The sequence below is a fragment of the Pleurodeles waltl genome, chromosome 7 (genome assembly GCF_031143425.1).
Source record: "Pleurodeles waltl isolate 20211129_DDA chromosome 7, aPleWal1.hap1.20221129, whole genome shotgun sequence".
Lineage (NCBI taxonomy): Eukaryota > Metazoa > Chordata > Amphibia > Caudata > Salamandridae > Pleurodeles > Pleurodeles waltl.
The window spans coordinates 5,210,333-5,236,123 of NC_090446.1; the positions used below are offsets into that span (position 1 = coordinate 5,210,333).

A 25,791-nucleotide genomic window follows, 5' to 3' on the forward strand; every position below is an offset into this window, starting at 1 on the left:
CACTCCTTCATTGAACCTAGAATATAAATCACTTTGAATAGGTTTGTTTTTAAAATAAAAAGCTGGGTTCGAAATTGATCTGATTGGTACCTGCTACCCTACTGGAGGATGTGCATGCTGGAGTTCTACAGAAATGCGCATCCTCCAATAGGGCAGCAGGTACCACTCAGATCAGTTAGTGCTTGATTGTTTCACTTTTGCTTTGCACATTCATGCGTACTGTTAAAGCTGTGAATGATATTAGTGCTATTAAGAAAAGCCTCTGTAACACTGCTTTGAACATAAATAATAAAATGTGTTCACTGAACAAAAATCCTCTTCTGATGCCAAGAAGTGAAGCAAAGTTCGCTCACCCGCCTGGCTGTTGGCACTCACAACCTCCTTATTATTGTGGTGATCCGAGCAGTCAAAGTCTTCCTCTTCTTCCTTAATGTGCACTGAAGTGATCTCAAGTCCTAGAGCACAAAACAGGAGAAAACCGAAGCATGAATGTTTATTGTCTCAGAGGGTTCACTATGAACGAAGAAAGCAGTAGTACGAAGACAGCTGGTGCAAGCCTTTTTATGTCTATAAAACCACCTTCTGAAGAGGTCCCTAGAAACAGTCCAAGCTCTGGGGGACCAAAGGCACCGAGAGGCCGATGACTGTGTCCATATTGAAGGGTCACGTCGGGAGCTTCAAGGTCCCTACAGACTCAAGCACTTTGTATCTACAGGTCCATGAAAGAATCACACGAGAAGAGCTGGGCCTAGCAAAGAGCTGTGTTGAGTTGTGTCAAGGGGGGGGGAGAGGGGTTAAAGGTTCCTATAGAGTCCATCAACATCTACATGTTATTAGAGGGTTATGTTAGGAGATTAAAGGGTCCAAGAGAGTTTATCACCTCGGCCATGGGTCTCAGAGTCCAGGAGCGAAAAAGTACCAGGGGTTTCAATAACATTGTACATGCCTCTTACGCAATACTGTCAGGAATTCCAAGGTACGGGGGAAATCAATTGCCTTGTACATGCCTCTCGCATGGTCCTTCCTGTCAGGAGCTTCAACGTACAAGGGAATTAATAACCTTGTACATGCCTCTCGCATGGTCCTGTCAGAAGCTTCAAGGTACGGGGGAAATCAATACCCTTGTACATGCCTCTCGCATGGTCCTGTAAGGAACTTCAAGGTACAAGGGAATCAATACCCTTGTACATGCCTCTCACATGGTCCTGTAAGAAGCTTCAAGGTACGGGGGAAATCAATAACCTTATACATGCCTCTCTCACAGTCCTGTCAGGAGCTTCAAGGTACAGGGGAATCAATTACCTTGTACATGCCTCTCGCATGGTCCTGTAAGGAGCTTCAAGGTACATGGAAATCAATAACCTTATACATGGCTCTCACACAGTCCTGTCAGGAGCTTCAAGGTACAGGGGAATCAATTACCTTGTACATGCGTCTCGCATATTCCTGTCAAGAGCTTCAAGGTACCGGGGAATCAATTACCTTGTGCATGCCTCTTGCATGGTTCTGTCAGGAGCTACAAGGTACATGGAAATCAATAACCTTATACATGGCTCTCACACAGTCCTGTCAGGAGCTTCAAGGTACAGGGGAATCAATTACCTTGTACATGCGTCTCGCATATTCCTGTCAAGAGCTTCAAGGTACCGGGGAATCAATTACCTTGTACATGCCTCTCGCATGGTCCTGTAAGGAGCTTCAAGGTACATGGAAATCAATAACCTTATACATGCCTCTCACACAGTCCTGTCAGGAGCTTCAAGGTACAGGGGAATCAATTACCTTGTACATGCGTCTCGCATATTCCTGTCAAGAGCTTCAAGGTACCGGGGAATCAATTACCTTGTACATACCTCTCGCATGGTCCTGTAAGGAGCTTCAAGGTACGGGGAATGACTCACCTTGTACATGTAGAATAAAAGTCCTTTTAGAGACCAGCGAGGCGTGGGAGTAGGTACAATCACACACTAAGCATGCAGTAACACATCAAGAAGGGATATTTGTCCTGCTGTGCTTGCCATAAGTAGGCAACTGTAAGCAATGGATCACTTACTCATGCAGCTCAAGAACAGCATTACTTAGACCTACCTTGTTGTAGTAGAAAGGGGTTGTTAAATGGTGACTAATGCCAGACCCACACCAATGTATTAGCAAAAATAACTTGTTGAAAAGGGGTCAGACGGTGACTAATGCCAGTGCAATATCATCAGAGATGCAGAGATAACTTGTCGAAAAGGGGTAACAGGGTAGATAATTCTAGTACTATTTAACTGTGGGAGAAATAACCTTCTTCAAGGGGCATCCGAACCCCAATTCAAGCATTGTAAAATGTTGGCAGCATCTGAAAATAAACTCACCGGAACTGGGGTCAGTGATCCTTCTTTCAACTTCCATGCAATGACGATCAAGGAACACTGAAATCGGCTCTTCGTCTTTCTCTGGACATGTGTCGTTATTGAGTGAAAGATTTGCTGGAAAACAAGGTAACAACTCTTGAGTGTTACACGAATATGGGTCACTTGGACTACATCAATTAGACTAATTCAAACCAAAGTATAATTAGGCTGACATTACAAGGACAGATGCCATTGAGGTTGAGCCAACCGAAGTATAACTCATAATCTCGAGTTTTCGCTCAGTGCATTAACTCGTAGGCCTGAGCCTAAGCGACTCCTAACCGTCTGAGCTGGAATCCAAGCCTCCTCTAAGTGAGAGCCTAAGCGACTCCTAACCGCCTGAGCTTGAATCCAAGCCTCCTCTAGGTGACAGCCTAATCCAAGCCTCCTCTAGGTGAGAGCCTAGGCGACTCCTAACCGCCTGAGCTGGAATCCAAGCCTCCTCTAGGTGAGAGCCTAGGCGACTCCTAACCGCCTGAGCTTGAATCCAAGCCTCCTCTAGGTGAGAGCCTAGGCGACTCCTAACCGCCTGAGCTTGAATCCAAGCCTCCTCTAGGTGAGAGCCTAGGCGACTCCTAACCGCCTGAGCTTGAATCCAAGCCTCCTCTAGGTGAGAGCCTAAGCGACTCCTAACCGCCTGAGCTTGAATCCAAGCCTCCTCTAGGTGAGAGCCTAAGCGACTCCTAACCGCCTGAGCTTGAATCCAAGCCTCCTCTAGGTGAGAGCCTAAGCGACTCCTAACCGCCTGAGCTTGAATCCAAGCCTCCTCTAGGTGAGAGCCTAAGCGACTCCTAACCGTCTGAGCTTGAATCCAAGCCTCCTCTAGGTGAGAGCCTAAGCGACTCCTAACCGCCTGAGCTTGAATCCAAGCCTCCTCTAGGTGAGAGCCTAAGCGACTCCTAACCGTCTGAGCTTGAATCCAAGCCTCCTCTAGGTGAGAGCCTAAGCGACTCCTAACCGCCTGAGCTTGAATCCAAGCCTCCTCTAGGTGAGAGCCTAAGTCCAACACTAAGCTAGCACCAACCCCTTGGGATAAAATGAATAATAACCTACAAGAACAGACGTAAAGCCAGCCACTGGGCCTAAACATAAACATGTGTAAAGCACCTAGAGGGCCTCTTCATAGCTTTTTTTAATGTAACAACAAAGCCTTTGCATTTCATTGAACACAGGACACGCTGCGTGGTTCCAGGACAACAGGGAATACGTGTGACAAGGATTGCCCGTTGCACCCACATTCCCTAGGCCCAACAGAACTAGCCTAAAAGTTATCTTGCTTTGTTTTCTCCAATTGCCTTTAAAACTATTTTGGTTAACAAACCAAAGATTATATTAAAATGAAATGGACAACATAGCTCGCATATATCAGCATCTGTAACACTCCTCCAATAACTATGAACCCCCTAAGTACAGAGGCAGTTGGGTTGATTACTTTGCTGATGATACGTGCGGTTTCTACAGTAAAAGGAGTGAACACTTTTTTTTGCCAATGATTAAAGTTCTTCAATTCGGTCAGGAGAGAAATATGAAATAATCTTAATAAAGAATGCAACAACATTTTGGAAAGGTCTCCTCTGCACCTTCCAAAGTGGGAGCAAACAGTGTCCTACGACTGAAGATTCTCTTGAGGGAAGCTGGTGTATCTCCACATTCACATACGCAAACGCCAAAGAGAAAACAAAGATCAATAAGGGAAATCCAGGCATTGACTGCTGGAGCACGCTTGCGGTCTTGTAATAACGAGACACAGAGCCTGGCACTGGAACCACGTTACGTGTGCTTTCTGACATAAGCTGTTACTGGGACATCTTTTGCACCCAGGGTGTATTTTTCTCTCTGCTTTGCTCCTTCTCCCCGGATGTCTCACATCTTCTTTTTCTCACATTGGTGTAACTGCTTCTTTCAACTCTAACGGCGCACTTGTTTCTCCCCGGGCGGTTCTGTTTCTACACTGATACTGCTCTGCGTGTCTTTCACTGGGTGTTCTCTTCATATGAATATATACGTATCATCCACTCACAGTCTCTTTCTCTCCGTTTCTTTGAGGTCACCCTTGTGATTTAGTTACTGCTTCTTTCCTGGATGACTTCCTCTTTCCACAATGCTAGATTCAATATATCTTCCTGTTACACCTAACCTCCTTGGTGTGATACATTTCCCCAAACTTTATGCCTGCATCCATGTTTTGCTGAATTACTGTGTGTTGGCTTTAGAACTGTGTGCACTCTACCTCTGCTAACCAATGCTAGAGCGCCTGGGGACTACACCCAATTGGCACAATTAATTTACTTAGAAGTTCCTAGTAAATGGTACTACATGTACTCAGACCTGTAAATTACATTAGCTGGTAGTTTCCTTCACATCTGTCTTCTTGCTTAAGCAGGGCACACCTTGCCTCGTAGTGGTATTCCTATCAGCGGTAACACTAATCGCATCATTTGAGGTGTCGGGGTGCTGCACTATCACTGTCCCCCAAACCCATGATCTCTAGACTAGGGCTGGCTCCTCGTTTCTGAGTCCCCCAGGTCTTTTTCGTTTTATACGTTTTAATTTTGTTTGCTTCTTACCTCATAGCAATATATTCACTCATGGCTACCTTGGCTCTTTCCAAGACTTATGTCTGTATCTAATTCTTTGGCGGCCCAACCACGCACTAGTGCTTGAATTTCACTCCATTTCTTTAAAAAGGTACAGTATTCTCTCTTCACTTCCTCACTGCTCGGTTACCTATCCCACTAAGTGGCCTTTCTGTGACATTCTTATTGTTATGAAGTCGTTTCTTTTCATTTTCAGAGTTTACTTCAAGATAAAAGGACGTTTTTTGTATGCAGGAATAAAAGGCAGGCATTGTGGGTCATAAAGATTGATTCAGGGGTCAATCTAATTGCAGTTTCTTCCTCTGCGGTGTCTCATGTCCACCCACCGCAGGCCAAAGACAGAGTTCTGCTGTACCAACCAAAGCCAAGTGTGTCTGTGATGTACATGCACTTCTGTGTATCTTCTGTTTCTATCTCACAAACTGCATTTATCTAGACTTGCAACCTTGGGACACTGGAAGTCATATCTAAGTCTGCAGCCAGCTAGCAGCTAACAGACTCGCCACTTAAGAGAAATGCATACCATGGCTTCTCTCGGGTTCCGGGTGGCCTCTGGAAGGTAGCTCTTGCTTTTCTTTGGCTGTTAGTGAAGAGACTGTGGTGGCAATCAGAGGCCCTGTCAATAAAAAGAAAAAAAGTCATTAATGGAGATTGAGGCGCTATGTAAGGGGAGCAAGGCTCAAAACAAAAGGGGTTCACGTCTAACAAAGGATCCTAACAAAACCCTCTCGTTGTTAAACTTGTGATGCTCTGGTGATAACAAGAATTAAGGTTTTAGTTTTGGTCCTAGGCTGTCGCCACAGCATTGAGTGTAGGTGTGAGATGCAGTGGACACTAAGGAACAGTAGAAAGTTATCTCTCTAGCCGCACTAGGATCTCACACTCGGAAGAGAGAATTCTTCCATCGCCAGCGCCTAGAAAGCACAAATCAGACTCGGGAGTTCACCTGTAACTGGGCGAAGACCTTATGATGAAACATGGCGCTGTAAGTCGCTGATGGTTTGACAACCTTTCACTGAGTAAGCAAAACAATACAGAATAAGTACATGTAACTACAGAGTGTAGTGCAGAGAGATGTGCAGAGAGATGCATACAATTCAAACAGTCGTGCGAGAAAAAGGGTGACTTAGAATGCAGACAGTGGCGCAGAGAGAGAGACAGAGAAAGAGAGAGACACACAGAGAGAGACACACAGAGAGAGACAGAGAGAGACACACAGAGAGAGACAGAGAGAGAGAGACACACACACAGAGAGTGAGAGTGAGAGAGAGAGAGAGAGAGAGAGAGAGAGAGAGAAAAAGACAAACACAAGAAAGAGGATAGATTGATCTTGACAGACAGAGTGAACTTCACACTGATGACACTCACAGGAAGTGAAGCACTTGGAGATCCTTCCTCCTAGGGACCCAATAAAACCCTCCTTGAACGTTATCCTTCTGATACAACCCCCAAACCCATCCCACTTGTGATATCTAGCATCTGCTCCTACATAGGCACAGGAAAATGTGGCGCAAACCCCACCGATTACAGACTTGTTTCTAGCTCAGTGTGAAGTTCCTATGAGTATTGCGTCCACTAGCCTACTTTAATTTAAAGTAGCACATGACGCCAGGGTCCCCTCAAGGCAAGAAGGGCACTTCTTTCTCTAACCCAGTTACAAATCTGAAAAATCAAGCAACTCCGATCACAGACTCTAAAAGACTGACTGCGTAACATTACCCAGGGCAATCAAGGCTTGGTGGATTTCCTTCATCACGTTTCGGTACAATTCTTTCTGCCATTCCTGTAAAAGTTTCCACTCCTCTTTAGAGAAACAGGCAAAGGTGTCTTGGATGGTGACCTGTACCTGCAACAGACAATTACAATTTCACATTATGCTGAGCCGCTCAACACCGAGACGTACAGCACAAAATTAGCACACACTCATTCAAGTAAACACTGCTTCCATTGTAACCAGCCGCTCACCTACTCCGCTTCGGTTTCCTATAAACAGGAATCAGTAATGGTTTGTTATCAATAAGATTTGGTACGGACGCAAAACTGGAAGGAAGCACTCTCAAATACTGTCTGTGTAACTGTCCTGCTCGTCTCAGCTGCCGACTACTACAGCTCTGAGAGCCAGGAGGCAAGCGGAAGTCGTCTGCGCATTTGCACTTGAAGGATTTTTTTTTCCTTTTTTTACGTTCAAGTAAATGTAGAAAGTGCCACTTTCTGACATGGTCATCCCCATTTCTTGCCTGGTATTGGATGTAATTTTGACAGAAAGTGCCTGGGTTCCTGCTAACAAGGTCCCCAGTGCCACATCTCTTTCCCTAAAACTATGCAATTGTTCCCCAACTGGCAATACCTTTAGCAGTGCCTAGTAAGTGGTGCCTCTGGTACCTAGGGCATGGAGTACTGACGAGGGTTCCTAAGGCTCCAGCATGAATTGAGCCACCCTACGGGCCCCTTCACCATACCCATGCAAGCTGTCATTGCAAGCTGTGTGCCGTGCCTGCAGACACTGCATGAAGTATGTGTAAGTCACCCTACAGCAGGCCTTACCGCCCTCAGGCAGGGTGATTACACTACACGTGAGGACATATCTGCACAAGCAGATATGCCCCTGTGATGTCAAAATCAATTCTTAGATATTACAAGTGAATAGGGAAGCCATCTTAAAGTATGTACTGGGCACTGGTCGGAATTAGTTTTCCAGCTATGCAATGGCTTCACTGAAACCTATGGTATTTGGTACAAACCCCTCATTTTAATAAATCCATCCAGTGATGGATTTATTAATACATGCACCCAGAGCATAACTTAAGAGGTCCCCCCTGAAGCCTACTAGAGTGTGCTGGTTGACTGGTACAGTCCACCCTGCCACCACAGATGCATTTCTGATCCCCTGGAGGTGAGAGCCCTTGCTCTCGGATGGCAGAAGCAATGCCTACTCTGACAAGAGGTGTAATCACCTGCACTAACAGGATGTCTAGTGAATCTGCATACCAAGACCAAGGAATTCAAAGTCCCTGCCGCCTTTGATATGTAACCCCAACATACCCCCAGACCTTCTGGATGTCACCCCCTGCCCTGAGGCCCATTTAGGCACCAGGCCACGTGGGAAATTAGCTAAGCTAGGAGGCATGGGGAGTACACCCAGGCACACCCATAAGGTGAGCTACCTGATGTGCCCAGTCCAGGAAAATTCCACCACCCTGGTGATGTCAGATTTAGGAACTCTGGGACAGGGGTATGCCCACTTCCCACAAGCAGTGGTCAAACATGGGGTGCAGTGACCCCAAGGGTAAGTAGTCTATTAGCTACTACCCTTCTCTCGCCAAAATGCCCCTAAATCTAGCATTTAGGGAAGCCCATGACACCAGGAACTTAGATTCTACTGGCCTGAGAAGGAGGACAGCTAAGAGCCACAAAAAGCAAGAACTGAGGAGCAGCAACTTAGTCCCAAGCCTGCCGTCCTTGACAATTGTGACAAAGTTGTGTCGTTCTGCAGCTGCTCTGCCTCCAAAAGCGTGGGAAGACTGCCCACACTTGGAGAACAACCAGCATCTCCTGTGGGGCTGTAGAGCTACTCCCCTGCACCCCGCAGACTCCAAAGAACAACTGCGAGAGCCCCAGACCGTGAAAACCTGATACCTAAAAGCACCACTGCACCTAAGCCCCCGTGCCCAAGTCAAAGTGGGTCAATGGTGCCACAGAGACCCTCCAGAGCTGAAGTTCACCCTGGGTTTGACCACACTGGTCCCCCAGCTACCGCCTGCAACCTCTTCTGTGCAGGAACCAACAACCACAAGGAGTCGTCACAATGCTACTCCTCTTGACACAGATCCACAGCCTGAATTGCTGTTGACTGACAGTGTGCTCACGTGCCCAAAACCCTCAAGGCTTAGGGGCCAGAACATTGGAGTCCAGCAGTGGACCACAGTTAGCCAACAAAGTCACCCTATTTTCCACAAAAAGAGAAGCTGTGCTGATGAAAATATTGCTGGACCTGGTGAGAGTTGTGATGCAGAGCAAGAACTGGGAGAAGATGAGAGAATCTGGATGCCATGGAGGGAATAGGGACTTGAGGTTGGAGATTTGGCGCTTAGATGCCCGTTTGTGGTGATCGAAACTGAGGAGTTCCCAAGGAAACCATCACTTCCCTGACAGATGTTGCTCCTTCTTGAGTGGCCTCATCTGGGTTCTCAACGCGGGCCCTGTGATTAATGACCATTGATAAATGTAAGCGCATGGCTCAGGCAAAGCCTGCACAACCACTGCAACTATCCTTACAGTCTGTGGCCCAAATAGTGTGGTACTCCCTTTAAATCAAATGCAGGCTTTCAAAACATCTAGCTATAGCAGGTTAGTTATATCAAACTGTATTATACACAGGGCCAAGTGAATTGGTTCCTCGCTTTCAGGCAAGTGACAAGGCCAGTGCACTTTATCCATCTGATTTTATAGGATATGTCGTTGAGTGAGAAAATAAATTATTTTACTAATCATTCAAGGGACACTTCCAAGCACAAGCATCACTGGTACGAGGAAAGAGAATGCCTCATTGGCCAAGGAAGTTAACGTCTTAATTTCTTTACAGAACAAAAAGCTATCAAGTGACCTGAAGGGAGAAGATGGGAGACGAATGGATTCTGCTACACACTCGTGGTCGGGGGAGAGAGAGCGTAAATTATGTGCCCCAGGCAGGCTCACTGAGAGTCCTGGAAGGGGGCATACCAAAACCCACTCCAGTGACAATCATGCAGTGTCTTAAAAATGTAGAACTTTATATGTGCCTGCCTCGTCCCTGGTCAAACGCTTCTAGGAGTTTGGCCTAGTTGTCCGCCTGGTAGTCCATCTGCAGTGCAGCCTGCCATTTAACACAGAGATTATTGAGGAGAGGAAGCAACAAAAGTTGACGATTCAAAAGACTGTAGAAACTTGACATTACCCCGAGGAAACGGCCCTACGTTCTTAGATAGGAGAATACAGGTGAGGATGGGAGGGCCCAGGATCGCGCACCTAAGCAATGGCTAAGACAGTGTTGTAATTGGAAGTACCGACACGATGAATGTGGCGGTAGGCCACACTCCTCACAGAGTGCTGCAAAGTATTTGAGGGTACCCCGGCGAATGACCTGTCGGAGGCTGTTGATGCCTGCCGACCGCCTTGGTTCCCAGTCCAAGACCTCACCCTCAATGCGCAGGCTGGCATTACCCCAGATTGGCACATGCTCATGGAGAAGGGGGCCCAGTCCAAAGAGGCGATGGGCTTGCCGCCAGGATTTCATCATGGCCTGCTGGATCAGACTGGCAGGAGGTGGTGGAAGCACTTCATCCCAGTAAAGTGGGAGCAGTCCCTCTGGGCAGCCCAGTAGTATGCACCCACATTTAGCAACAGTAGCAGGTCCTGCATCCCGGGAGCATGTCAGCAAGCTGAGAGAGGTGGAGAGACAGAGCATAGTGCTCAAGTGAAGGAGGCCCAAGCCGCAACACCATCGTTGAGGCAGAAGTTTGGCAATGGCTAAGCGGGGGCAGGATGCCCCTCAAACAAAAGATCATAGGTCTTTATCCATGCATAGACAAAGGGACCAACAAGGGCGGCATGCCAAGTACATAGGTGAACGGTGCCAACGTCACCATTCTCACTGCGTGTACTCTCCCCCACAAGGATAGTCTGAGGTGGGACAATTTTTTCAAAATTCAGCTTCATGTAGACCATCAGGAAATTAAGGTTATTTTCCAGCTTTCAGTCCAGACCCCTGTTAACACAGACCCCCAGGTACTTGAGGCATGATGATTGTCAGTGGAAAGGGTAGTTAGATATCGCCACGCTTGTAGTCCTGTTTGAACGGAGCAACGGCTCACTCTTGTCCCAGTTCACTCAGTAGCCTGAAAGCGCCGAAAAGTCATTGATGATGTCCAACAGGGACGGGAGAAAGCAAGGAAGGTCTCTGAGGGTGGGCAGTAGATCATCCGCCTAGAGATATACTGTGGACGTTCCACCTCGAATAGAGACACCAGAGAGGAGCAGGGACTGGCAAAGAGATGCAGTGAGGGGTTCTATGGTGAGGAGGAACAGCAGGGGTAACAACGGGTAGCCCTGCAGAGTCCCCCTCTGGATTGGGAACAAGTCTGACAGGAAGCCTCCACAGTTCACCTGATCAGTATGGGAGCCACAGAGCCAGCGGACTTTGGTTATAAATCTCTCCCCTAGACCGAACCGTTGCAGGATTGCGAAGTGGTACCCTCACTCAATCATATCAAACACCTTCTCAGCGTCTAGGGAGAGGGCAAGGTCTTCGTACTGTAGGTCTTTAGTGGACCACAGTGTATGAGCGAGGGTGCGGAGGTGGTTCCTGAGGAGCATCTCAGGACAAACCCCACCTGTGTGAGGTGGATCAATGACGGAATCTCCTGGCGCAGATGGGCCGCCAGCACACTACCAAGGATTCTGATGTCCCCCTTGAGTAGGGAGGTGGGCCCATAGCTCCCACAAAGAAGAGGGTCTTTCCCCTGCTTCGAGAAGACTGCTATCTCCGCTCTAATAGAGACGGAGCTAAGTGATCCCGTTTAGTCAGCTTCACAGAGGGAGTCATTTTCTCCCGCCCACTTGTAGAACTCCGCAGAGAAGCCATGCTCCCCAGGAGCCTTGTGATTGCAGACTCTGGAGATGGCCTCCACTTTCTCGGTCTTGCTAATTTCCCCATCGAGCAAGTCCCTACCGGACTTATTGAGGCTAGGAAGGCCTTCAATTAGGCAGGGTCAGCCATTATCACCGGGGTATAAAAGGCCTAACAGAAATCCGCAAATTCGTTGGCGCTATCTTGTGGGCGGCACCATCCGCTGACTGGATAGAAGGGACAGGGAGCACTGCCTCCTGTTGTTGCAGTTGGACCGCTAGTAGGCATCCCACCTTCTTGCCCTGTTAGTAAATGCAACCCTTAAGCTTCTGGAGTGCGAACTCGGTCTTGGAATTGAATAGGGAGTTAAGGTCCACATGGGTCTTCTCAAAGCACAGGTGGGGGAGGAGGGCTGTGTGGTATAGAGACGTGAGAGTCACAATCTTACTCTCTAGATCTTTTTGTTGGGTCACTGTTGGAAATGGCCCTTTTTGCAGGGTTATCTCCAAACTTTTCGCCTTCTTCCTCCTATTTTTTTCTGATCTGTTTTTGCTGGTTTATTGACCCTGCGCACTTTACCACTGCTGATCAGTGCTAAACACAATTGCTCCCTATAGAAATTATATTGGTGATTGGTTTATCCATGACTGGCATATTTGTTTCAGGCTTCGAAAATCATAAAAATGTTACTAGACCCGCAAATTGGGTAGCTTGAATAATCTACTCAACCTAACTGTAATGTACTTGAAAATTTAAATTGTGTGATCCTAGGCAAATATTGTATTTTACAGTCTCCTTTTTTCTTCATTCTCACGAGTGCATCTTCAAATATGTGATTTCAGCATTTCTAGTGTAAATTTTTTTTGGATTAAATACACTAAGGGCCTGATTCTAACTTTGGAGGACGGTGTTAAACCGTCCCAAAAGTGGCGGATATACCACCTACCGTATTACGAGTTCCATAGGATATAATGGACTCGTAATACGGTCGGTGGTATATCCGCCACTTTTGGGATGGTTTAACACCGTCCTCCAAAGTTAGAATCAGGCCCTAAATGTTTGCTCCATGTATAATCTAGCCCACATATAGGGCACACATGATCCGTACAGGACTTGCCTCTTAGTTTACTAACAGCTTTGCCATCAGGGCAGGAGGGTTTCTCAGTTTATGTTTAAACACTCATTTTTAATAAGTATATTACTAAAGCATGATGTGGTAGGGCACTATCATTTACAGACAGTACATTTCCAAGAAATGTCTAAAAACCTTCCCACTAACTTGCAGCTTTACTGGTAAAACTATATAATGTATTAACAATAATCTGCGAAAATTGGGTTTCAGAAAACATTTATCATTTGCACATCACCAAGTATTCTGACCTTTTTCATCACATAGAAGCAGAAAACATGGTCTTTCATAGCTACTGAAATATATTTTGAAATGTTTGTAAATTTGACTTAGTTATATAAATGTTGTGTGTTAGGAAAAACCTGATACCAAAAGCCTTTCATTTCACTCAGGTCAGACAGTTTACCTTACAAAATCCTGGAACTCTGCAGTCACAAGAAAAAGTATTTGCACTGCAAGAAGACAAACTGACTTTTGACCGGTCTCTGAACACAGAGCAAATGTGACAAGAATAATATTTAAAGGCACCTTAATTACTAATTCAGTTTCTGACTGAAAAGAACACCTGTTCTTTTTCCATGAGTGGAATCTAAAAATAGCTCGCCCTCATAAATAAAACTCGCCAGACCCGTGGTCGAGTAGCTTTTTTCAAGCCCTGTGATTTACTGGTAAGTCCCTAGTAAGGTGCACTAGAGGTGCCCAGGGCTGTAAATCAAATGCTACTAGTGGGCCTGCAGCACTGGTTGTGCCACCCACATTAGTAGCCCTGTAAACATGGCTCAGACCTGCTACTGTAATGACTGTGTGTGCAGTTTTAAACTACCATTCGACCTGGCAAGGGTACCCACTTGCCAGGCCCAAACCTTGCCTTTTACTACGTGTGAGGCACCCCTAAGGTAGGCCCTAGGTAGCCCCAAGGGCAGGGTGCAGTGTATTTAGAATGTAGGACATGTGCTGGTGTGTTTTACATGTCCTAACAGAGAAATACTGCCAAATTCGGTTTTCCCTGTTGCAAGGCCTATTTCTCTCATAGGTTAACATGGGGGCTGCCTTTAAATAACTTTTAAGTGCAGTTTCCCTTTGGGAGCAGACGAAGATATGGAGTTTGCGGTCTCTGAACTCACAATTTAAAAACACATCTTTTTGTGAAGTTGGGTTTTAAATTGTCTGTTTGAAAATTGCCACTGTTAGAAAGTGGGCATTTTCTTCCTTAAACCAATCTGTGCCTCTGCCTGCTTGTGTATTCCATATCTGGGTCAGACGGACAGTGGGCTGTTGTGAATTCCCTCTAGACAGTGACACAAAGGGAGCTGTGGTGTATCCTGCGTATCCTGATGGGCCATCTGGGCTAGAGTGGAGGGAGGAGTGGTCACTTACACCTGAAAGGGCTGTGCCTGCCCTCACACAATGCAGTCTCCAACCCCCTGGTGCGTGTCTGGGGCCAGGCGTGGGCAAGGCAGAACCTTGTCAACAACAGAGAATTTCTTTTGAAGTTTGCCTACTTCATAGGCAGAACTGGGTATAAATAGTGAACCCTTTTGGATCAAGAGGAACCTCTGCCAAGGAGAAGAGCTGGAGGAGGAGTACTGCCCCTTTGCTGTGTGAGCTTTGCTGGGTTGGCCTGCAGTTGCTGCTTCTGCCCTAAAGTGAGCAAAGACTGGACTTTGTTGTGTATCCTGCTTGTGAGGTTTCTCCAAGGGCTTGGAGTAGAGCTTGCCTCCTGGTGGAAGGCTCAGGGATATCAAAGACTTCAGCTTCATCTACCTACATAACTGGGAACTGTGTGTTTTTTGCTTAAACAGAAGAAAACCCACTGTGACGCCCTCAACGATGCCATGGACTGCACCGTGACCTTACGACGCCACACAGACCTATGACACACGCCGCACCGCAATCCTGGTCTTACCGATGATGCCACCTGACACTGTCATCAGGCAGCTGCTTGCACTGTGGCCGGTGGGCCCCACACTTCGCATCGCCCTGCTCACACTGCAGCCTTGGTATCCCTGACGGCAATGCTCTACGCTGCCACCAATTCTGCTGCCTGTACCGTGGCCTGAAGACACTGCTTGTGAAGTACACAAAGCACTGTTTTGCACCGCAGCCCCAGACCACCAACACCAGTGCCATTGACTCGGGTTTTGTCAACAGACACCCCTGCCTGCACCACGACCCATGGGCACCACAAGGAGCCCACCCCGTACCGCTCCATTGGGTCTACTGACGACAGTGATTCAGCAATGACGATGCTGTTACCTGCAACATGACCTGGAGATCCCGCATGTTGCACCACCCCGCTTCACAACGTAGCCCTGGCATCACCAAAGCTACAGGATGCAGTCACTGAGCTGCTGCCTGCACCGTGACCTGTGGGCACTGCATGTCGCATCGTCCCGCTGTGCACCACAGTCCCTACACCATCCACATCAGCGCTCCCTCATCATCAACCTGGAGTTCAATCTGCAACATGTGTGACTTCAAGGGCCCGACAACCCCCACACTGACCTCCAGAACCGACGCAGCACTCTGGATCTCATCACAAGGATCATGATGCCCTGCATTTCTAAGGTACTGTTTGCGGGTATTTTTGACACCGTATCTGGCCACCAACTCCACGGCCGGCCTGAATTGTTGGATTTGTTGTTCTCAACGCTGTAATAGTCCCAGACGAAGCTATCGACTTCAAGGAAAAGTATTTGTAAGTTCATTCTTGCAAAAGTCATATCTTTATTTCTGTATGTTGGATTTTTCTAGTTTTGGTCTTGTTTTACCCAGATAAATATCAGCTATTTTCTAAAACCGGTGTGGTGTCCTTTTGTAGTGTTTTCACTGTATTACTGTATGTTATGTTTAAATGCTTTACACATTGTTTCTGAGATAAGCCTGACTGCTCGTGCCAAGCTACCAAGGGGGTGAGAGCAGGGGTTATCCAAGCAGGGTATCTCCCTTATCCTGACTACAGGTAGGGTCCCTACATGGACATGGTGCAAACCGACTGCCAAATAGAGACCCCATTTCTAAAAGTCACTCTCTGTGCATTGGCTAGGGCTCCATCCCTCATGCGCTGACCACGGACTGCCACCTTCTCCGCTGCCCACAGAACCCTGTGAGAGAAAACAACGCCTTTGTTGTATTCCAAGTATGTGGGAACGGAGCTGGGTTTTACCCTGAGGAGTGTGTATCGCGGTATATTCAAGCTCCCTGGTTTACAACCCAAGGAGGCAAAAACGAGGTCCAGAGAAAGCAAGACTTGGCAGTAGTTGGAGAGAGCAGTCTCCATGATCCGGGATTCCAGGTGATGGCAACCACCTGGTGGGAAACCAGGAATTATTGCAATCTGGACTGGGTGATGTACACTGGTGATAAAAAGGTGTACTCCAAACTTCCGGGCACAGGAGACAAATATGCTTCTCCAAGCCATGACCAGATAGCACATCCCTTAGGAGGGACATGTCTGCATTATTTCTGATGATCCAGCATTATGTCCATGCCTAAATTCCACCCCCACCCCCCCCCAATTACATAATGTGAGGCCCTAATTTCAGTAAGGAGGCGGTTGAGCTGGAGGAGGAAGAGACACTTGGGGCCTGTGGGAGAGTATACCAAGCCAACGCAAAGTGTCTGCTCCCTGAGTATTAATTTAACAAAAACAAAGGGGCCATCTGGCTAGGACCAGGTCTTGACAATGACGACGTGCAGGGATATGGTCCGGGGCCCAGTGCTGTCCATGCTGGGCAGCTACTATGGACCACACGTCCCACCCAATCCCCATGCAGTTTTTCGGACGCTGGAAGGCCACATCGACCTGTTTTGATTGCAGGTAGGACAGCACCTTCTTGCCCTTTATATATTGTGTCAGGCCCTTAACATTCCAGGAGATGGCACGGTGGAGGAGAAGGTTATGACGGCAGGAGCAGCCATCAGGGTAGGATTGGGGCTGGTCAATTACATTGGGAAGCAGAGGCCTCTATGAGTAGGACGGAAAGGGGTAGGGAAAAGCGTGGCAGAGTGAGTAGATGGTGGGGGAGAGTAGATGGGAAAAGGGAAGGAAGGAGGAGAGGAGAGAGGAAGAAAGGAAAAGGAGTTAGAGGGGGTGGTATGGGGACCCCTCGGGCACTGTGGAGGATGAAATGCCTCTTGTAGGAACGACCTGGCTTGGCAGTTCGGGCTGGACTGTTCATATGGGAAACAGGGTCAAGACTGATTTCCATATGGCAGGGTCTAAACTGGGGTTGTGTGGTGAGCAAAAAAACGATGGATTAAACCCAGATCTTTGTGACTGGGGGTGAATATTAGCAATCAGAAATTAGCATAGAAAAAAACAAGCATTGGTAAGAGTTTTAGAAAAATAGTTAGGGCCCTGGAGGGGGACCAAACCATATATTAAAATAGTGGAATGCAAAGTGAAGTCTTCCACCCAAGGATATGAAGTAGTTAGAGGGGAGCAGGAGGAACCCGGGATCCCAAGAGTTGAGTGACCAGGAGAGCAGAGGTAAATTCCTGGTTTTCGCAAGGGTGCTTAGAAAAGGGATTGTGCAAGTATAGGACCAGACCAGAGGAACCCAAAGGTGGATTCTGGAAGAAGAGGACCTGCAAAAGAAGGGGACAGAGTCCAGTCAACGATGGAGTGTCCAGTCGGGGCAGGAGTCACTACCCACCCTTCTGTGGATGAAGATCCGGGTCGACGGGGGTAGAAGAAGACCAGCTGTGGGGTCCAGGAGCTGCAGAGGAGTCCTTGGAGCGATGTAGATGGTGTCCCGTGCCGGTCGGCAGGTAGAAGATGATCAGTGGTTAAGGGAACCACCAAGAAGCCTTGGCAAATGCAAGAGGAGACAAAAGAAGAGTTGCAAGGCTGAAGAAGACCGGGAAGATTCAGAGGGCTCGACCCTTGGAGGGGAGCCTGGGCTGACTCTCAGCAGTTGGGAGAGCCAGCAGAAGCAGTCGCAGCCCCCACTGCCAGCAGGCACACTAAATTGCAGTGAGGCTCAATCAGCATACCTGGAGAGGAGTCCCACGTCACTGGAGCAGCAGAGAGACTGTCCTTGCAAGGATGAAGTGCTGGGAGCTGGGGCTATTAGGAGCCTGAAGATCCTTTGGCGTAAGCAACAGCAAGCCTTGGTTGCTGCAATAATCATGGTGCACAAGGGTAATGTCATGCATGGATAGGCAAGGGCTCATTGTCTCCCAAGCTGGAAAGCGGGCAGAAAGGACCAAGGGGACGACTCCAGACCACCACATGTGATGCAAGATCCACACAGCCGGACTTCGTAGATATAGGTGCCTGCAAAATGTAAGGTAGTGACTCCTTCACTCCAAGGGAAATTTATTTTTGCTTCTTGGAGTAGCTGAAGTCTTGCCGACCCCAAACCCGGGGAAATGTTGCAGTTGCTGGAAGGAGCCAGGGAAACAATGTTGCAAGGCGAGGTCGTCTCTGGAGTTGCAGTCTTGTCAGTTCTTGAAGTGCCTCGTTGCAGCTCCAGTGGGTAGGAGCAGAAGTAAACAATGCAGAGGAGACCTGGTGGAGTCTTGCACGTCGATTCTGGGGACCCACCCGCAAAGAAGTCCCTAAATAGCCCTGAAAGGGGGTTTGGTCACCTTGCACTTTAACCACCTATCAGGAGGGGCCTCTGACGTCACCTGCCTGACCTGGCCACTCAGATGCATCCAGGGGCCTCTGCCCATCTTGGTTTCAAGATGACAGAATTGAGTGGCCACCTGGAGGAGCTATGGGCGCCACCCCTGGGGCGGTGATGAACAGGGGAGTGGTCACTCCCCTTTCCTTTGTCCAGGTTCGCGCCAGAGCTGGTGCAAACCAGTTTATGCAAGGAGGGTACCAAAAGTGCCCCTTCAAAGCAAACCAGTGGCTTGGAGAGGCTACCCCTCCCAAGCCTTGTAACATCTATTTCCAAGGGAGAGGGTGTTGCCTCTCTCTCTCCTATAGGAAATCCTTTGTTCTGCATTCCCATGCCTGTGCTGGTCAAGCAGCAGGAGGGCAGAAACCTGTCTGAAGTGCTGCAGCAGTGTGGGCTGCCTGAAAAGCCCTTGAACACTGGTAGGGGCAATAAGGATCCCCCAGAGTGCATAGAATCATGCCACCAACACTGGCATTAGTAGTGGGGTATGATACTGACATGTTGGATACCAACATGCCCAGGTTCGGAGTTACCATTATGTAGCTGGACACAGGTAGTGTGTCCAGTACACGGGTAAAATGGCTTCCCGCACATACGAAGTCCAGCACAATGGAACTGGAGTTCATAGGGGTACCTCTGCTCTGCCCTCACACACAGGGACCTGCACCCTGCCCTTTGGGCTGGAAGGATCTACCATGGGGGTGACTTACAGTGACCTGGTGTAGTGACTTGTGGTAAAAGGGGGCATGCACCTTTTCACGAGGCTGCAATGGCAGTCCTGCAGACACATTTTGCATTGGCTCCCATGGCTGGCATAATGCATGCTGGAGCCCATGGGGGACCCCTGGTGTACCAATGCCCTGGGTACCAAAGTACCATATACTAAGGACTTATAAGAGGACACCAGTATGCCAATTGTGGAGTGCACAAGGTCCAAGGTAACCAAATTTGGAGGGAAAGAGCATAATCACTGGGGTCCTGGTTAGCAGAATCCCAGTGAAAACAGTCTAAGCACACTGCTAGTAGACACAAAGTGGAGGTAACCAATGCTTAAAGAGGGTACTTTCCTACACCTGTTACAAAAGGGGGACAAAGGGGAGGAGGAGAAGGGAAATGAGTATTATGGTGCTGAGCCGAGCGCGGGCCTCAGAGAGGGTTGGAGACTATGAACCGCAGGTCTAGGCTTGCAGGTCAGGCACGCTGTAGGTCCTTAGGGGAAGAAAACAAACAATCAGTGGGAACACTGGGGTGGTAGAAGGGGGGAGGCAGGTCTCTGTGGGACGTGGGAGCAGTCAGTGAGTCCAGTGGGGCAAGTTCCATAGCATGGTCAGATATACCTTCCAGGATGAGACGTAGGAAACCCAGGTCAAAGAAGTATTTGGACCTGTCGTCCTTCATGATCCACATACAGGTTCAAACAGTCTGAACTTAATGTCCAGTTTTTGAAGCTGGGGCTGGAAAGCCAGGAACACCTTCCTCCTGTTGTTGGTCTCCTGCAAGAAATTGACAGCAATGCGTATCTACTGCCCCTCAAATGTGTACGGGCGTGGAATTGAACAGCAGTTAGGAGCTGGTGCATCTGCTCATGACAAAGGAAGCATTCTATAATGAGATGAAGTGCAGCCTTGGGGCGTTGCTGGGAGATGGCGTTCGAGAAGGGCAGCTGGCAGGAGATTTTGCCAGAGGGCATCTCCAGGTCAAGGAAAAGGTTAATGCCCCGGGGAGGGGGAAGCGCTCCCCATGGCACAGAGGACGGACGGGCAGCTCCCTGTGCTGGTGATAAGGTGAATTTGGCTTCCAAAATGTAGAGAACAGTTGGTTGACCCAGCGTACCCAGGAAGAGCCTTCCAGGGGTGCAGATGGACGGCCCTTATTCAGGGATCATACCGTCAGCACGGACAAGTGAGGAGGGTAGAGCTGCATGTCGCGGAAGACAACCCCAGGCTCCAGGAGTTGAGTAACACAGGTTAGGGGACCGGCAGTTGATCAATGGCTCCTCCCTTCCAAGGGGCAGCATGAGCGACATGGTTGTAAATCTGGGGAAGCACCCCATCTGCCATATGGGGTCCAACGCCCACAGGTTTAGAGACTAGATCAGGGGCATGTCGCTGTGTCGCTGATGGAGAAGTACTGCCGTCCTCTGCCATTCAGACTGGGTCAGGGTAAATGGCACCAGGTTCAAGATCGGACTGCAGGGCCCCAGATGGACAGTGATGCGGGCGGGCCAGGCCAGTCAACTGGCCACCACAAGTCTGTGTGTTTCCAGAGCAGGCCCCCTAAGGCTGTGGGCACCCAGTCTGTTGGGGGTGGGGGGGTGGAAAGGTTCTGCACAGTGCAAGCATACCTACAGATCCCTCACGTTAATGAGAGGAGCTGCTCTGGAAACCTCAGGGTGCTGCTCTGCTAGGTTTGAAATGTCCGCTCCCTGCTGGAACTCTGTAAGTTGCCTTAAGAACCTACCCTACTGCAGTATTGGAGGACCTGTAGCGATGCCAAACAGCTGTCATGGGGATGCAGTGATTGACAGGACAGGAGAATCTTCATTGCAGGCAGCTGCGGAGAGGGTCACAAGTGATAGTTAAGACATGACATCATCAACCCTGTACACTACACCATCTTAAAATCTGCAGCAGTGAGAAAAAGAGCAAGACCAGCACAACAGAGATGCAAACAGAACACTGGTGAAGTCAGAGGCTGATTGCACTGACGGGAGCAGAGGACAAACTTGAAGCACGCTGATACATCAGCTGTAACCAGGAGGGGGGGGGGTAGGAGAGAAGGAAAAGCCAGCCTCATTGAAGTGCTTCCTAAGGTGTGCGAGAGCCATGGACGAATTATTTTGGTCCCCACTGAGCCACCGTACTGTGTGGTCACACAACCAGCTGAAAGTCCCATAGAGTGTGAACCCACATTCTCATAGTACAGACCTTACAGTCATGGCTTCCAAGGCATGTCCACCATATAGTTCTAAAAAGTTGTACTGTGACACTTTGTGAGACCATTTCAACTTCTGGAAAACAGATGCCACATAAAGGCTGTGTACCTACTGACTTTTAACAGACATGGGGCACTAGGGGTCCCATTCACAAAGGTAAAGTTAGACCTGAGGTCTAGACTCTACTGCCAAACCCTTTTCTGCAGAGACTACTCCCTAATAGACTGGGCCTCCTTGTGTACAGGTCATGACAGGAAACTGCCATACTGGCACTTAAATGATCATAGTCCAAAATTCTTAGGAACTGGTACTGGTCCCTCACAAATTAAAGGGATGTAAATGGCTTACTCATGCCAAATGATGGAAACTTACCTCTAATACATGTAATATATATCATATTGTATAGGACTTCTTGATCACCAGTCTGGATAGCATTACAATATATCAGTCACCCTGCTTTACAGCCAACTGTACCTATGGCTATTTTACAAAATGTGGGAGAAATAGTAGGGCTGATGGTTCAAGGTCTGTCAGAACCCCATTCAGAGGGCTACGGACAAGCAGGGGTTACTGGGCCCAACCAGGGTGAGTGAAGTCTTTTACTCTCGATGTCCCCGAGACCGCCCTACTATGGATCCCGCTCAATTGTGCCAAGCACCCCCATCTGCACCTGACTTTCAGTTGGGTAGTGTAGGACGAGCAGTCAAGGCTTCTTCGGGGGGAAGCACAGATACATATCAGTGAATACGACTCAGAACTCAACGTTTGAGAAGCGAGAACAATAAATCAATGTGCAGTCCAATACTTGTTTTTATATAAAAAGAAGTATTTTGATTCTAACTTCTCACATGCAAAGGTAAATGATATTCAGAAGCAATAACACAATGCCCCTTGACATTGGGGCTAAAGTAGTTATCGGGCCACTGCTTGTTCGCCGACCAAGAGGGCAACGGTTTTATGTTATTCCCCATTCACCAATGACTGCATTCAGGGAATGTAAACTATTGTACTCAAGAGTACTCCCCTTTGACTCTTTTCGTAAGTTCAGTCACTATAGTCTATGGGGTTGCAGCACCACTGGTAATATGTCCCACAGGTTCCCAAAAGCCCAGTTGTTGCCTTACCTGCTCTGATGGTATGGAGCCCTTCTGCGATGTAGCAAAGTCCTACTCTGGATGTGCAAAGTCACGCTGTCTGCGGTCCTATGCAGCAGTACACAGCAGGCGCAGGCTCTCACCTTCGAGCCACGTTACTGTCCGGTTCCGGTGGACAGGACTCCTCCCACTTTGGCGATCACATGATAAGTCGTTATTCCCTCCATCTGGGTGGTGGTGGTAGGGGGTCGGTTTCCTTGCCCGACAAGGTTCTGGCTACATCCTTCTGATCCTCTGGCCTCCTTTGGGGGTAGATTACAGCTTATGGGCTAGTCCAGCCTTAGTCACATCAGCAGTTTTTCGGGCGACGGCCTGCACCCTTGGCCTCAGTGCCTTTGTCTGCAGTCATGGCATATGGGGTCATCCCCACAGCACTCTCAAGTCAGGTCAAGCTGATCTGGCATCGGCTATCATGGTGGCCATATCTCTGGCATACTAGGCCACCCACAACGCTGTGCAGGCTTGGCGTCCAGCACACTTCTCAGCTCAGTTCACAGAGGCCCCTCCAGGTATATGGGGTCAACAAAACAATCCAGCACATGGGCTACAGCCCAATCGGTACAGGAGCTGACTCCTCACACCTTGTTCCTTGGCTCAGTCCATGGCGGCCCCTCCTGGCATACAGGGTCGCCGAAACAATCTGGCACACAGGCTACAGCCTGATTGGTGCGATAGTGGATTCACACCTCACACAGGGCTCCCCTCTTGACCTCACTCGTTCTGACGCTCTACTCTCCTTCACAGTGTACACTGGTCTTGGCGTACAGGCAGGCGGTGGTGTTCCAGGGCAGGTGGTCTTGGTTTCCCTGGGTGATGACTCCTTACCCGGCAGGGATACTAGTAGGCTTGCGCCCCTAGCCCTGGCCAGAGGCAGAAGTCTTGCAGAGCCTCCCCTCGTCACACAGCCCACCTGGCTGCTCAGCATATGACAACGTTTAGGGTCTCATGCTCCCCTACTTATAGTCCTTTTCCAGACACAAAAAATAATTTAGTATCTGAGTCTTTGAGGTTTTATGTTGGGATTCTGCTTCTTTGAAATGGACATAGTCCCCCTTTCTTCTTCCTCCTGAAGGATGTCTGGCACAGCAGGAGCGACTCTGAAGTTGATTAACCCACAAGATTCAGGAGAATACCAGAGCTCACAATTGCATGTCAGCCACAGTGATATGTGCATCAAAAGTTTAATCCCGGGCCCTTTGCCCTACTTTTTATGATTCCCTTATCAGGCCCAGCACACTCGTTCTGAGATGTATCCCGGCCCCTTCCTCGTGATCAATCATTGAACCAAAGAGCCCTTCAAAATGTGCAAAGAGAGCCTGGCTCACGCATCCTCCAGTGTGTGTCCACCCAGCTTACCGGAATGCAACAAAACACAAATCTGTCTGGGGGATTCCTCGACGCCTCAGGTTTCACCAAACAGGTCTGGGCTTCCCAAAATGGAACCTGAGGCCTCCCACGTAACGTACCAGCGCAGGCACACTTGCACTCAGTGTCCACAGCACACTTACTGCACAGAACTGTTATCCTTGTGTATTATGTCACCATAAGCATAACCGCATGAAGCCAACATATTTAGTCTGTACACACGGTTCAGTACAGCAGCCTTTCTGGACTGTACCAGAGTGTGTACTTTAAAAACACATATTTACCATGCGCGCACTGTACCACACTTCACCCTTTCGTAGTGTGTTTCTTGAGAGCATACATGCACCCAGCATGTTTCCATCACACATGCACTTCCACATCAACCTGATATAGGCTAGGGGTGAGTTAGGCAAACTGCGTGGAACTTCCAAAAAGGGGAGCGAGTCTGTAGGCCTCATTGCAGTGATACAGGGAAAAAAGGATCTGTTCACTACTACACAATATGTTGCCACCACTGCGCTTGTGCTGCTTAACTCCTGGTGAATGCAGCAACGGACAGAGGTCAGGCGGAGTTTATTTCTGTTAAATCCCTCTGCACTCATGCCTGTCACTTCTTTTGTTTCTCCCTTCTATGTGTAAATCGTATTACTAACTTTCTTAATTGTAGCCTCATTCCCTCTTTTATGGTTTGAAACTCTGATTACTGCAGGACACAGGTGAATGTACGGATTATCAGTTGACCACCACATATGGACATTAGCCTTCACAAGTCACACTACCAATATTCACAGCTTGCACGTGTTGTTTTATCAATATTCACAGCACACACTTGTGCTATCAATATTCAAATCTCACACTTGTGGTGTTATATTCACAAATCACACTTGTTTTCTTTATATTCACAGATCACAGTTGTTGGTTGATAATACAACTCAAGCGTGTTGTGCTGTCAATATTCACAGCTCACACTTGTGTTTTTATATTCACAGTTAACACTTGTTAATACAACTCAAGCTTGTTATGTTATCAATATTCATAGCTCACACTTGTAGTGTTGTTATATTTACAAATCACACTTGTTTTCTTTATATTCACATATCAGTTGTTGGTTGTTAATACAACATAAGCTTGTTGTGCTGTCAATATTCACTGGGCTCACTGTGCCACTGGATTGAAGCTAGCCTGGCTGATGATACCCTGAAACCGGTCCCAGGATGCTTGTTTCCGGTCCAGGGAGGACCTGGCCCGACAGTTTGGGCTGGACTCTTCCCATGGGGAACAAGGTCAAGACTGATTTGCATATGGCTGGGTCTAAACTGGGGAGGCTGGTGAGCAAAACAATTGATGGATTAAACCAAGATCTGCGACTGGGGGGTAAATATTTGATTGGTTCCGCATTCTGTCCATCATTTGTGTTTGTTTGCTTTTGTCGCCCTAGGTGCGCCGGATATACCTAGCCATGGGTCCCAAGCTCACTATGCCAATGGATTAAGCTAGCCGGGCTGATGAAGGATGTTATCTTGAAACTGGTCCCAGGATGCTTGTTCGGGCCCGGGGGGCACCTGGAGTGGCAGTTTGGGCTGGACTTTTCCCCTGGGGAACAGGATCAAGACTGCTTTTCATATGGCTGGGTCTAAACTGGGGTGGCGCGGCGAGCAAAAGAATTGATGGATTAAACACAGATCTGTGACCGGGGTGAATGTTTGATTGGTTCACCCTTCTTTCCATCATTTGTGTTTGTTTAATTTTGTCACTCCAAGTGCGCCAGGTATGCCCAGCTGTGGGTCCCGGGCTCACTTTGCCAGTGGAGTCAAGCTAGTCTGGCTGATGAAGGGTGATACCCTGAAACCGGTACCAGGATGCTTGTTCACAGTCCAGGGAGGACCTGGCCTGGCAGTTTGGGTTGGACTGTTCCCATGGGAACAGGGTCAAGACTGATTTGCATATGGCTGGGTCCAAACTGGGGTGGTGTGCTGCG

At 48.3% G+C, this 25,791-nt stretch overlaps 1 protein-coding gene across 2 annotated transcripts in view; it reads right to left on the reverse strand.

The window, feature by feature from the left end:
* The window catches only part of LOC138303499 (zinc finger protein 75A-like), a 56,731-nt gene that overhangs the window by 29,565 nt on the left and 1,375 nt on the right, over positions 1–25,791 (reverse strand). For both annotated transcript variants that reach the window (XM_069242679.1, XM_069242678.1), the window contains exons 2-5: positions 6,713–6,839; positions 5,517–5,609; positions 2,358–2,471; positions 354–455 (exon numbers count right to left, since the gene is read on the reverse strand). In XM_069242679.1, coding sequence (XP_069098780.1) covers positions 354–455; positions 2,358–2,471; positions 5,517–5,609; positions 6,713–6,839 — 436 coding nt within the window. The remainder of the gene's footprint in view (positions 1–353; positions 456–2,357; positions 2,472–5,516; positions 5,610–6,712; positions 6,840–25,791) is intronic.